This window comes from Schistocerca serialis, chromosome 9 (genome assembly GCF_023864345.2).
Source record: "Schistocerca serialis cubense isolate TAMUIC-IGC-003099 chromosome 9, iqSchSeri2.2, whole genome shotgun sequence".
In the NCBI taxonomy this organism is placed as follows: Eukaryota; Metazoa; Arthropoda; class Insecta; order Orthoptera; family Acrididae; genus Schistocerca; species Schistocerca serialis.
The window spans coordinates 282,956,651-282,971,990 of record NC_064646.1 but is presented as its reverse complement, the minus strand read 5'-3'; the positions used below and the strand labels follow the sequence as shown (position 1 = coordinate 282,971,990).

At 43.0% G+C, this 15,340-nt stretch overlaps 1 protein-coding gene across 1 annotated transcript in view; it reads right to left on the bottom strand.

The window, feature by feature from the left end:
- LOC126419104 (retinol-binding protein pinta-like) overlaps positions 1–15,340 on the bottom strand; it is a 323,696-nt gene that overhangs the window by 117,776 nt on the left and 190,580 nt on the right. The window contains exon 4 of the mRNA XM_050086202.1: positions 13,594–13,846. Within this exon, the coding sequence (XP_049942159.1) occupies positions 13,594–13,846 (253 nt within the window). The remainder of the gene's footprint in view (positions 1–13,593; positions 13,847–15,340) is intronic.

The window sequence follows — 15,340 nt, the reverse complement described above, 5'->3', positions numbered from 1 at the left end:
ATTTTGGAAGCGCTATTGAGAAACATTGCCGTACATTGGGATCGGATATCTTTGATACTCTGTTCAGTCCAGGCAACATGGCAGTTTGAAACGATACTTTGAAGAAATTTCCCCTGGAAGAACACCAGCACGCAACTGCCCGAATTTTTTGCTCGACTGCATTGGGGATTGGTAGCACAGCAGTAACGTGGTAGATCTTGTTGATTACAAACCAGTTGACGAACAGAAACCTCTGCAGTCCGTCTAATGACCTCATGTTATTCAGTTTCTGCTAGCAATGTAAATGACACAATATCCTCGGGTTCGGCGTAACATCATACCTACGTCGTGAATCGCGTCAGTTTTCTAGAGCCACGAGGTTTTCATATATTGGGCACAGTGTTATGAGGCATTATTTTATGCTTTTATGGATTAAGCCTAGCGCCACAGAGGTCAGCATAGCGGATTACGATCTCATCCTAATTCTTGTGTATTCGTCTGCCTGTTGGCAATAACTCTAACGCCGTCAGCGTATGCGTGATTTGCTGTGTGAGTTGGAATTACAAAACTACACATCACTGATGCACGTGTCCAGATCAGGAAAACTTGTGCCGAAGCCATAAAACATGGAGTACTGAGCAATGGAAGGAAGTCATTTGGTTGGGTGACTCTTATCATACACAGTTTCCAACTTCTGGCCGAGTTTACGTTCCAAGAATGAAACGTGGCTGGCTTTCCGTGACAATTCAGGCAGCCGTATCGCAGTATTCCATGGGTCCCATGGTTACTGTGCGAGGTCGCATTACTGCCAAGAATTATGTGACCAGTTTGGCTTTCAGACCCGTCTCATGGTACAATGATTGCTCCCCAATATTGATGCTGCGCTCCAAGATGACAGTCCCACTGTTCACACAGCTCGCATCGTGTAAGACTGCTTCTGCGAGCGCGTGGGTGTATTGTCGCATACTCGCTGGTCAGCACATTCTCCAAATCTCAGTATTATTGAGACTTTTTTGTCTTGATTGGAGGGACAGAAGATTAATCTGGAACCTGTGTAAAAGGCAGGAAGCAGAGATAGAAGTGAATGGTCTGAAGAAGAAAGCAAAAGTAAGGAGGGGAGTAAGGCAAGGATGCCCATTATCACCATATTTGTTCAACTTATTTATTGAAAAAACCACTGAAAAATTGAGAAGAATAACGAAAGGAATCAAAATTAACGTTTTGCAGATGATATAGTAGTACTTGCTGACTCAGTAAAGGAAATGGAGTTTATGTTGGTAAAATTTGCCAAAATCCTAAGAGAATTTAATATAAAAATAAATAAGAAGAAAACAAAAACTATGGTAGTAGGAAAGACAAAAGATATGGCAAAGTTAATATTAAACTAGAAGATTATGTTCTAGAGCAGGTTGAGAACTTCTGTTATTGGGGGAGCACAATCACTGACAACAATAAATGTATCACAGATATAAAGAGAAGAATACCCTTGGCAAAGCAAGCTTTCCAAAATAAAAGGAATTTACTAACAGAAAATCATATAAGCTTAGAAAGCAGGAAAAAATTTGCCAAAACTTTTGTCTGGAGTGTCTTAACATACGGATGTGAAGCGTGGACTCTGGGAAAGGCAGAGAAAAAGAGGCTGGAAGTAATGGAAATGTGGATATGGAGAAGAATGACGAAAACAAGCTGGGTAGATAGAAAAAGTAATGAACAGGTCTTAAGAGAAGTGAATGAGAGCAGAAAGCTGCTAAATTATATAGGAAGAACATAATCAAAAATGATAGAGCACATGATGAGACACAACCAGTTCCTAAAGAATGTATTTGAAGGGAAATTTTTAGGGAAAAAACCAAGAGGTAGGCCAAGAGCAACGTATTTTAATAACATCAAAGAAGATAAGGGGATAAAATCGTATGACGAACTGAAGAGGACGACAATGGAGAAGAGGGACGTGGCTAAATCGACAAGGCATAGCCTTTACGATGATGATTTTGTCTGCTTTGGAGAGAAGGGTATGCGATTTGTATCCACCTCCACCATCGTTATCTGAACTTGCCACTATTTTGCCGGAAGAATGGTATAAGGTTCCCATGAAAACCGTACAGGACCCTTACTTATCCATTCCGAGGCGAGTGGAAGCTATTCTGAATGACAACGGTTTTCCTACACTGTATTAGGCACGGTAATTAGTTGTATTATTGGTATTTCCGTACTTTTGTGCACCCCTGCATCAGTGTCCCTATGCACAAATTCGACACGCGGGCTTGCGGCTTTAATGTGGTCACGGGAGCCACAAACTACACACGTACGTGTCTACCCGTCAGATGCAACAAGGACTTTGACGCTATGGACCATTATATGCAAAGAATGTGCTTTCGTAATGCGATTTTCACATTTTCAACACCGTTGTCAACATTGAAGTGCTTAAGGCCACTCCATTTTTCACCACAGATCTGTCGCACTGCGTGATGTGCAGAAACCGACCGCTTTGCCCGTGCAAGGTCGATTTCAGAAATCAAGTTGAATATAGACTTCGTCGCTACAAGAACACCGCAAAAAAAATCTTCATTACATGAGTCAAATCTCACTAATTTTTGTTTCATAAAAAGAAATATGAAAAAGAAAATTTTTTATTTGCACTAGCTTCTGTGCTACAGAATAGGTTGAAGTATTTTATTTTAACGGTTAATGAGAAAACGATCCATTTTAATTCCATACGCCGACGACATTGAAATTGAATTTCATATTTTTTAATGACAGTTTAATTCTAAGGCTCCAAATTGATAGAAGACTGACTGGGAGTTGGTTGGGTCTAAAGAGCACTATGTGGTGGCTTTATAAGATCGTTGTCTTTTGGCTACTGTTCCGGAGCGCCACCAATACACACCTTTCAAACTAAGCTTTATGAAGTCTATAACAGCCTTCGGTCAGTTGGATCATAATTTAGACGCAAATAGTTCACACGCCATTAGCGTCGCAAGAAATAACAAAATTGTTTTCCTTCTCAAAAGAGGGATGCCGATGCCTATTCTGTGAGAATCTGACATCCATTGGAAGAGATTCCATTCCTGTCGTTTGACCCTAAAAGTTTTCTTTCTCCTTTGACAAATAAAAGTCTCGTCCGAGATCACACAATTCCGCTTGACGCATACTGTGAAGTTTATCACCTTTTTCGTCGAAATCCCATACATGGGATGTGGAAGGCTTGTCGGGTTTTTCTTTTTCTGCACTGTCTCCATCATCCGCTTTAAGCTCACAGCTTTGGCGTGGAGTAGGCACTGGTAAAATATCTAAACGGCTGCCGTTTTTTCTTCATTGACGGTACTGCCTTCATAGGCGGAGTCAGACAGAAATAGCAGCTACCTGTATGGTCTGTAGTTTCCCGCCAAACCATAGGCACAGGAAATGCCACAGATGGTTCATTTTCATTTCTCAGGCATTCTTGTGGTATAAATAATCATTAGTTGCAACATATATGCGGAATCCTTACCTTCGTATCACATAATGCCGACTCGACAGGCAGTCTTCACGAGTGGCATCAGACTGCGTTACTGTGACGAAAATGTTATTTCACCACAAATGTTACAAAACTTTTTGCTGAATTTCGTGGAGGTTTGTTTCAACAAATTTTACACTTCGAAAGCACTCGAAAACCGAAAATTGTGCACTAATTACAATACAAACGCTGTGCAATACACAGTAATAATATTTACAACCTACAAAGAGCTGGGGAACCATATGTTTTGTTATTAGTAGGTGTAACAACTCCAAAAAAGTAGTTACCCGCAAATCAGAAATGTAGATATGGAAAAAAGACATCTCATTGTACCACCAAAGCAGGAGCTAACTGGTCATTTACATGGTGATCTTTGAATTCAGCAGGTGGAAATACACGAGAATAAGTTATATTTGAGACCGAAACATTTTGTCGTTGGGCAATGTAATTGAAATAGGCGTCGCTACTAGCTTTAGCCATGGCACTAAGACATGTTTCGTCGTCTAGCAGTCTGACGTAAACGCAGTTTCCAAGGAAATCGTACTGTATTCCGAAAACTTCTTCGTCTTTTGGAGCAATGTTATCGAATCGAAAATCAACAACTTGTAATATTTTAGGCCTCTCAGACCCGTAGGGGAACGCGATTTTCATCATACGTTTCCTTAACTCGGCTTCCGTTACGCAAACAGTAAGTCAGTACTCACAAAGTTGCACCAGGCTGCAGACAAACGGCAATCGCGCGCGGTCCGAGAAGAGCTGTCACACAACCGAACTCTTCAGCTGCGGCGACGGAACTGTCGAGCGTGCCGGCTGAGCTACCCAAACGCGACTCACAAGTCACGCCCTGACAGCTTTACTTCCTTCAGTATCTCGTCCTCTACCTTTCAAGCTTCACATAAATTCTCCTTCATACATTGCGGGACTAACACTCCTAGAAGAAAGGATATGACGGACACATGGGTTCGTCACAGCCTGTTTACTAATTATTACTACGAGGTTTGCCCAGAAAGTAATGCACGGAATTTTTTTTTGTCAGCCGAAAACAATGCTACGAATGCGAAACGTTACGTATGTATTTTTTGAAGTCTCCTGACTTTCCGTCACTTCCGACCTGTAGCGTAGCTGCAGGACATTTTCAAAATGGTATCTGTAGGTGATGTACGTTACAAGCAACGTGCCGTCACTGAATTTCTCACTGCAGAGAAAGAAACTGTGGGGGATATTCACAAACCATTGTGCAAAGACTATGGAGCATCTGCTGACGACAGAAGTACAGTTAGTCGCTGGACACGGAGGGTGAGGTCATCAGAAGGCAGTTTGGCGGAGCTTCACGATCTGCAGAGGTGCGTGAGGCCTTCCACGGTTGTCACACCTGACATGTCGCAGCCAGTTGATGTTGTCATTCGCGAGGACAGACCCATTACGTCTCGGCTGCATATCAATCGGTAAAGGAAGTGTGGATGCAGTTATCCGCACTCTTGGATATTAAAAAATGTGTGCAAGATGGGTCCCGCAGTGTCTAACGGTGGATCACAAATCGCACGGAAAAAAAATAAAATTGTCTTGATTTGTAGCACCGTTTTGAAACTGAGGGGGAGGCCTTCTCGTCCCGGATTGCGACAGGTTATGAAACCCGGGTTCACCATTTTGAGCCCGAAACAAAACGGGGAAGACATTTTTAGGACGATGAGGATGTGATTCACACAGTGAAGCACTGGCTCCGCCACCAGGACTAGGATTGGTATCGACGGGGCATACATGCCCTTGTTTCACGCTGGGGGAAGGCCGTAGAACGGGCTGGAGATTACGTGGAAAAATAGCGTGTGTAGATAAAACACCATTCTCTCGTGTGTGTAATTCTCATTGTGTTCAATAAAGAATTGTTGAAGAAAAAAAATGCGGTGCGTTACTTTCTGGGCAACCCTCGTAAATGGCGATTTTCATTAAAATTAAGACTTTGCGGGAACTTGAACGCCTTCACACACAGTGAGACTTCTGCAGAGTAAATATGAGCGTTGGGTGACGCAAATCTCAGCTGGACGATAGCAGATACCAGTGTCTGAAAACTTAACATCGCGGAATTATCCTTCCACAATTGCTGCAGAAGACAGCCGTAAAGAGCGGTGCCACTTTGATCTGTCGATTGTTTGCTTTTGCGAGCCGAAGTTTTATATAGCTCGTAAAGCGACCAGTCACTGTCATTTTTTCAACTGCCGCGCACAAGTCAGCAGGCGTTCCCGCGTTTACATGCATAGACGGTCTCCGAGCGACACGGACCAACAGCAGTACAACTGATAGGGAGTCGCCACCAGCTCGGCCTCACGTTTTAAGAAGAAAAAAACCCACTTGCAAGATATCAGCCCCAACAATCGCTCCTGTGCGAAAGTTTGGACCATAATTCTGACAGTACACAGTTATGGCCTTCTCAGTCTACCTACAGCTTTTAAACTTTTGCGCGGATTGGTTGTTAGGAGCGGTTATTTTTCGCACGCTCCGCCCCACTGCAGCCGTCTAATGGCCAAACGCGAGATACTACACAGTGGACTGAGTAATCGGTAATGTACTTGAAAATGGACTTGTAAGCCGAAACCTAGGTTGTGGTGTAACATTAATAATAAAATTGTGAAACAACGCAAAAAACAGTGTTTGTTTAGTTAATTTACAATGTTTCACCAAATGTTTGATTCAATTAAAATGAAGCAATTAGTATCGTTTGGCTTAGCGACGAAGACCACTTTCATTTGGATGGGTTCGTCAATAACAAAAATTGGCCCATTTGGGGGACTGCGAATCCGCATTTTGCGATCAAGACGGGTATCTGTGAGGTGCGCAGTGTCCGGTCACGGAATAATATTCCTTGATGACATGGTGATTACCGAACGGTAGGTGAAGCTTTTGGAAGATGATTTCATCGCCATTGCCCCAAGTGACCTTGATTTCTACAAGATATGGTTCATGCAAGACGGAGCTCGACCTCATCGAGGTAGGAGAGTGTTTGATGCCCTGGAGCAGCACTCTGGGGGGACCGCTTTCTGGCTCTGGGGTACCCAGAGGCCACTGGCATGGGCCTCGATTGTCGCCATATTCTCCGGATCTGATCACATGTGACTCCTTTTTGTGGGGCTGTATTAAAGATAAGGTGTACAGCAATAACCCCAAAACCATTGTTGAGCTGAAAACAACCATTCAGGAGGTCATCGACAACATCGATATTCCGACATTTCAGCGGATCACGCAGAATTTCGCTATTCATTAGCGCCACATCATCGCCAATGATGGCAGCCATTTCTAACATGCCATAACCTAAATCCGAATATCTGTAGCCACGTTTAAATGTTGACTGAAGAGTGTACATGTGGTAGTTTCTAACTAGTTTACGTTTTTTTCTTATGTTCAACAATTGTTACCCTGCGCGTCACAAGAAAAAGAACTTTGTGAAATGTGCTTCTTCTACCAGTCCAGGATTAGGCCTTATGGTCCCCTCCCAGCCTCGCCTTATCATCTGTTCCTCGGCCTTCTCACACTTCTTCTTGTATCACACTGCTTGTCAAGGGACTCTCTTAGATGACATACGCAATAAATGCTCTTTCCAATCCCGCTTTCGTTGGATTACATTTTCAATTAACGGCTGTACTCTCATTTCTTTCGGTGTTTCCTCTTTCCTTATTTTGTCTTGTCTTGTGCAGCCTTTGACAGTACTAAGGAACTTCATTTTCTGACGTTTCAAGTCTTTTGTTCTTAATGGTAGAACTTTCTACTCAGTATAGTACTGTTGGTGGTGCCAAGACTTTATGAAATTTGATTTAGATTTATCTTCCCACTTTACCCTTCAGTTGTTCTTATTGTGTCATACATATGCTGGTTGTTGTTGTTGTGGTCTTCAGTCCTGGGACTGGTTTGATGCAGCTCTCCATGCTACTCTATCCTGTGCAAGCTTCTTCATCTCCCAGTACCTACTGCAACCTACATCCTTCTGAATCTACTTAGTGTATTCATCTCTTGGTCTCTCTCTACGATTCTTACCCTCCACGCTGCCCTCGAATGCTAAATTTGTGATCCCTTGATGCCTCAGAACATGTCCTACCAACGGGTCTCTTCTTCTTGTCAAGTTGTGCCACAAACTCCTCTTCTGCTCAATTCTATTCAATACCTCCCCATTAATTATGTGACCTACCCACCTAATTTCAGCATTCTTCTGTAGCACCACATTTCGAAAGCTTCTATTCTCTTCTTGTCCAAACTATTTATCACCATGTTTCACTTCCATACATGGCTACACTCCATACAAATACTTTCAGAAACGACTTCCTGACACTTAAATCTATACTCGATGTTAACAAATTTCTCTTCTTCAGAAATGCTTTCCTTGCCATTTCCAGTCTACATTTTATATCCTCTCTACTTCAACCATCATCAGTTATTTTGCTCCCCAAATAGCAAAACTTTTACTACTTTAAGTGTCTCATTTCCTAATCTAATTCCCTCAGCATCACCCGACTTAATTCGACTACATTCCATTATCCTCGTTTAGTTTCTGTTGATGTTCATCTTATATCCTCCTTTCAAGACACTGTCCATTCCATTCAACTGATCTTGCAAGTCCTTTGCTGTCTCTGATAGAATTACAATGTCATCGGCGAACCTCAAAGTTTTTATTTCTTCTCTATGGATTTTAATACCTACTCGGAATTTTTCTTTTGTTTCCTTTACTGTTTGCTCAATATACAGATTGAATAACATCGGGGAGAGGTTACAACCTGCCTCACTCCCTTCCCAACCACTGCTTCCCTTTCATGCCCCTCGACTCTTATATAACTGCGATCTGGTTTCTGTATAAATTGTAAATAGCCTTTCGCTCCCTGTATTTTACCCCTGCCACCTTTAGAATTTGAAAGAGAGCATTCCAGTCAACATTGTCAAAAGCTTTCTCTAAGTCTACAAATGATAGAAACGTAGGTTAATTTTCTTATTTATATCTTCGCCAAAAGTTGTATCAATCCGAGATACTGGAAATGGGACAGCACTTGTATTATTGCGTTACCGATGATTATCTTGGTCCTTACGGGGTATTTTCCAAAAAAGACGATTGTTTTCGGCTTGGTATTTGATGTCTTTAGATTATGATGTAGGCGTATATTGTTTAATCTATGTACCGCTACTTGTAATTTGTCGTCGTTTTTCCCTTGTTGTTATAATTTAGGCTTATATTGCTTAACCTATGAACACTATTTCTAGTTTGTCTTCACTGTCCTGTGTTTTACCTGGTTGTCGGCAAAGGGCACTGTATTGAGAGGTTTCTTTCTCATACCTTTACGTATTCTGTCCGTCAACCATTCCCTATGACTGGGACGTCGATGTAGATGTTGACCAGTGTAGATGAAATTCTCGGACCTTGCCTTTGACTTACTGCCTGGTATATCTGTATTACTGGAGTCAGTTGTTTAGCAGCATCTAGTCTTATTTTTCTGTTTTTATGTAAAGCTTAGCATACTTTTGTCAGATGCCTGGGAAAACCTCTTTTCACCTTTACTGACCAGAGTTATTTTCTGTGGATACGGACAAATTAATTCTTAAAATAACTGAAAAGCCACGATCGCTTCAATCGTTTATTACATGACCGGTTTCAACACTCTGAAGGTGCCATCATCAGATCTGAAACGTGGATTAACATTTATAAAACCACATGGACATCATGGCATATGAGGCAGACCATCTGATAAAATCATAGTCACAACCAATAAAAAATAATAAAAACTGCTCTCGTGGTCGTTCTTTCCATAAAATATAAAACTGAAGTCACCATATGAAACTGCCACTGCTTGCCTAACACGGTCGGCATGGGCCTCGATTGCCACCATATTCTCCGGAGTGATGATGCCGACCGTGTTAGGCAAGCAGTGGCAGTTTCATATGGTGACTTCAGTTTTATATTTTATGGAAAGAACGACCATGAGAGCAGTTTTTTATTATTTTTTTATTGGTTGTGACAATGATTTTATCAGATGGTCTGCCTCATATGTCATGATGTCCACACGGTTTTATAAATGTTAATACACTTTTCAGATCTGATGATGGCACCTTCAGAGTGCTGAAATCTGTCATCTAATAAACGACTGAAGCGATCGTGGCATTTCAGTTATTTTAAAAACAGAGTGATCGCCCCACGACACACCATGTGTCCACTGCAAAATGAATTTTTATTTTGCGTCAAACGCCAAGTGTGCTTCTTTGCAGTGTTATCTACTACTAGGAACTTCAGCAATGAAGAATATTCAAAGTACAATTTGTCTTAAGAAATTACTGGTGAGTATAAATACGTACATAAGAGCCTGTGATGATAACGGGCGCTGCCGTGCATAGCGCCGTATCGTGCCCAACACGCAGGCCACTGCCAAGTGGAGCGTCTCGGTCCCACACAGACGTCCGTACTGTTACTGTGCACTCAGCGGTGAAAGGGTTTATCTAGAAGCGAAGGTTAATTGCTGCTGCAACTAGAAGAGTTACAGCCAAACTCAAGATAGGAAGCTGTAGATCATGTGGAAATTTTAGCAAGACCAGACGGCAGTAGGGGGAGGAGGGGAGGGTCAGACCAGCTCCGGATCTACGATATTTCCAAACCGGGGCAAAAACTTTATAGTGTCTCCCCCCCATCCCACTAGAATGTTTGAAATACGACGTAAAATATTTAAAAAACGGATTTTTCAAAAATTGTTATTTTTTATCGCACTTTTTTCTAAAGAGCTTGCTATATAAAATACATATGTTCGAAGAAATGTAAGACTTATTATTTGGCCTTAAGTGGGTCAAAGTGCATTCTTCTATCGAACGTCACTGTATTTCGCTCTGTGGAAACTTCCAGTTGGCCGGTTTGTCATCCTGCCCCTCTTTAAAAAGACTTACAATTAATACTGGGTGGGATTATATGTGACCGAGAGAATAAGAACTCTTCAGAAAATTTGCACTCTTTACTACCTATTAGCTAATAACTTTCTCTTTTGTCTAACATAAAATTAAATATAGGAAACGTAAAAGCAGTAAAGGCAAGAGACGAGCAAGACCATACACATTTCTTCAGTCCTTAGGTTCCAGCATATTTTTTTCTCTAATTTTGCTGCAGCTTTACACGTCATTCTTCTCTTTCTGCGAAAGAATCTATTAACTAATCAAAGTTCGTCAAACGTTTTGCTACATAAAGAATCAAAATGTCGTTGTCTAATACTAAAAAAAGCTGTTAATACGAATAGTGCCCAAGAGTGGGTGGTTTCTCGACTTGATTACGTCTGTTTTGCCACCGTCTACTAGATAAAACGAAATAAGCCTGTCTAATATTGCAGCAATTGTAAAACACGCCCAAGAAGCGAGACTTTTTGCACAAATGGTCATTTTTATCTATTTCATTTACATAAATAATATGACAGATATGATAAACGAGGTACCAATATCAAACGCCGATTAGGGCTATTACAAACAAAAAGTATTGTGTTAGGAAATAGTTTCACATTTCATTTGTATGCTCCAGTTTCTCAAGCATGAGATCGAAAAGTAGTGGTAGTACGGAATTTTTATATAAATGTAGAATCGTCATGTTTCCCCATATGATTTGTGTGGTGTCCCCGTTTCTTTTCCTTACTCGTTCTAAAAAAACGGTCTTGTCATCACTAAGTCTGTAACTGTTCCTGCCACTGACAAAACTTATTCTCCGGTTAACTTGACTAGCCCTGCCAGAATCACCGGTTCAGTTATCCCGCGTTTATTCTCCGGTTAGGCGTTATTATGTGTTCGAACAATGCGTTTTCCACCTTATTCCGAGAATAGATCTTAAGCGGCTGCCAACCGGGCACTGTAATCGTGTACATAAAGTCCGGGAACACTTTCAATTATTTATTGCACAAGAACTAAACATTGTACCGATGTCATACATATAGCATTTTGCAGAGATACTCTGAAAGCTTTTTTTTTTTACAAACATTCGATATCCGAAACATGAATGACCTGGCAGACGTCAATACGGTAACCGAGTTCTTGCCACACCCGTCCCATCGTCGACTGTGGCAGTCGCTTCCCTTATTCTCTCCTGCAGCTCTGCTACATCACGTGGCAGAGGCCGTATTACACCAGATCTTTAATGTGTCAGCTTGTCGTAGCCGCCGAGCGGTTCTAGTCGCTACAGTCTGGAACCGCGCGACCGCTGCGGTCGCAGGTTCGAATCCTGCCTCGGGCATGGATGTGTGTGATATCCTTAGGTTAGTTAGGTTTAAGTAGTTTTAAGTTCTAGGGGACTGATGACCACAGCAGTTCAGTCCCATAGTGCTCAGAGCCATTTGAACCACTTAATCTGTCCCCACAGAAAAAAGTCACACGGTTTGAGACCTGGTGATCGGAGAGGCCATTTCATGAAACAGCTGTCCCCTTTTGTAGCACGGCCGATCCATCGACGCGGTAGCTCCGTGTTCATGTATCCAAGAACTTCACGATGAAAATGGGATGGAGCACCATCCTGCTGAAAGATGAACGGAGAGTCCGATTCAATTTGAGGCATCAGCCATTGCTGCAACATGTTCAAGTAGGAATATCCAGTGACAGTGCTCTCGCCAAAGAAGAATGGCCTGTACAGTTTTGGACAAGACACAAGAAACATTTACCTTTGTGGAATCACGCTCAAATTCAATGCATTCGTGTGGATGCTTTGTACCCCAGATTCGAGAGTTATGTCTGTCCACTTCCCCATTAGTGTGAAAAGTGGCTTCGTCGTTAAAAATTAAGCGATCAACAATACTATCCCCACCCTCATTCAATTGTTGCAACTGTGAACAGAACTCAAAACGCTTGTCTTTGTCGTCGTCATTGAGCTTCTGCACTAACTCCAATTTAAATGGTTTCATAGACAGCTTCTGTCGCAGTAGCCATTTCGAGTTCACGGGATGCACGACGCACTGATTTCTTTGGACTCCTTATGAATGTCTCTCGTACGCGCTCCACATTCACTTCACTCACACTTGGACGGCCGCTTCTCTTTGACGGGCACAAGCAACCCGTCGTAAAGAATTTGTTGTGCCAGTGGTAAATGGCCTTTCTTGTTGGAGGCTTCTTACTGTACTTGGTTCTAAACATCGGCTGAACAGCTGTAGCACACTTGTTTTTGTCGAACACCAATACACAGAAACCTCGCTCCGCACCTTAACTCGCCATGTTTGCGACTAGCGCCATCGGCAAATTACCAAACTACGCTGTGGCGGTATACATGGGAAAAAAAAAAAACTTTCAGAGTTTCTCTTCAAAATGACATATGTATGATATCTGTACAATGTTTGGTTCTTGTGCAATAAATAATTGAAAGTGTTCCCTGACTTTATGTACACCCAGTGCAACCGACCCTTTTTTTTCCTTCAAGAATATGTATTTGGCGCCCCCTGAAATTGCTGCCCGAGGCAGAGATCCGCTCCCCCCACCCCACTTAGATAAGGGCCTGGGTTAGTCAGGTACTGCAGACAGACGTCACGTCACGTACCTGCGAACCTTGCAGAACTAGCACTCCTGAAAGAAAGGATATTACGGAGACATGGCTTAGCCACAGCCTGGGGGATGTTTCCAGAATGAGATTTTCACTCTGCAGCGGAGTGTGCGCTGATATGAAACTTCCTGGCAGATTAAAACTGTGTGCCGGACCGAGACTCGAACTCGGGACCTTTGCCTTTCGCGGGCAAGTGCTTCTGTAAAGTTTGGAAGGTAGGAGACGAGGTACTGGCAGAAGTAAAGCTGTGAGGACGGGGCCTGAGTCGTGCTTGGGTAGCTCAGTTAGCAGAGCACTTGCCCGTGAAAGGCAAAGGTCCCGAGTTCGAGTCTCGGTCCGGCACACAGTTTTAATCTGCCAGGAAGTTTCATATCAGCGGACACTCCGCTGCAGAGTGAAAATCTCATTCTTTTCTGCTTAGAATGTGTTCAAAAATTTTGAAAACCCAACAGGGACTCGTAAAATCATATGAATAATCTATAGACCAACTATGCGCTTTGTGAAATAAGTTCCCCCCCCCCTTCAAGAATATGTATTTGGCGCCCGCCCCCACTTAGATAAGGGCCTGGGTTAGTCAGGTAGTGCAGACAGACGTCACGTCACGCACCTGTATGTAGATCATGAACTTCCGCACCACTGCCAGGCTGACGCGCGCCAGGTGGCCCAGGTGGACGCCGGCCATGTCGAAGACGACGACATAACCGGGCACGAGGCCGTCCTCGGACAGCTGCATGTCGTTGTACATGCAGAACGCCTTGACGGCGGTGCCGAAGTGCAGCCGCGAAGCGTCCGGGTTGACCAGCCGGTACAGCATGACGCGGTAGCCCTCCGGCGTCGGCTGTGGCAGCTGCATCAGGTGCCTGCAACACCGACTCCAGTACTGCATCACGCTGAAATGCAGCCTCCACGGCGCCGAGACTAACCCACCTAGTACCACTGCGGTCCATATGACCCCATAAGCACATCGGAAAGTTTTTAAGAGCTATGTTATTCAATCTGTATATTGAGCAAACAGTAAAGGAAACAAAAGAAAAGTGTGGAGTAGGTATTAAAATCCATGGAGAAGAAATAAAAACTTTGAGGTTCGCCGATGACATTGTAATTCTGTCAGAGACAGCAAAGGACTTGGAAGAGCAGTTGAACGGAATGGACAGTGTCTTGAAAGGAGGGTATAAGATGAACATCGACAAAAGCAAAATGAGGATAATGGAATGTAGTCGAATGAAGTCGGGTGATGCTGAGGGAATTAGATTAGTAAATGAGACACTTAAAGTAGTAAAGGAGTTTTGCTATTTGGGGAGCAAAATAACTGATGATGGTCGAAGTGGAGAGGATATAAAATGTAGACTGGCAATGGCAAGGAAAGCGTTTCTGAAGAAGAAAAATTTGTTAACATCGGGTATAGATTTAAATGTCAGGAAGTCGTTTCTGAAAGTATTTGTACGGAGTGTAGCCATGTAACGAAGTGAAACGTGGACGATAAATAGTTTACACAAGAAGAGAATAGAAGCTTTCAAAATGTGGTGCTACAGAAGAATGCTGAAGATTAGACGGGTAGATCGCATAACTAATGAGGAGGTACTGAATAGAACTGGAGAGAAGAGGAGTTTGTGGCGCAACTTGACAAGAAGAAGGGATCGGTTGGTAGGACATGTTTTGAGGCATCAAGGGATCACCAATTTGGCATTGGAGGGCAGCATGGAGGGTAAAAATCGTAGAGGGAGACCAAGAGATGAAAACACTAAGCAGATTCAGAAGGATGTAGGTTCCAGTAGGTACTGGGAGATGAAGAAGCTTGCACAGGATAGAGTAGCATGGAGAGCTGCATCAAACCAGTCTCAAGACTGAAGACCACAACAACAATTCGCAATATACGCTAAAGCGCCAAGAAAACTGGTATACGCATGCGTATACAAATACAGGGATATGTAAACAGGCAGAATACGGCGCTACGGTTGGCAACGCCTATGTAAGACAACAAGAGTCTGGCGCAATTGTTATACCAGTTGCTTCTGCTACAATAGCAGGTTATCAAGATTTAAGTGAGTTTGAACGTCGTGTTATGGTCGGCGCACGAGCAATGGGACACAGCATCACCGAGGTAGCGCAGAAGTGGGGATTTTCCCGTACGACCACTTCACGAGTGTACCGTGAATATCAGGAATCCGGTAAAACATCAAATCTCCGACATCGCTGCGACCGGAAAAACATCCTGCGAGAAAGCGACCAACGACGGCTGAAGAGAATCGTTCAACGTGACAGACGTGCACCCTTTCCGCGAATTATTGCAGATTTCAGTGCTGGGTCATCAGCAAGTGTCAGCGTGCCAACCATTGAACGAAACATGGTTGATA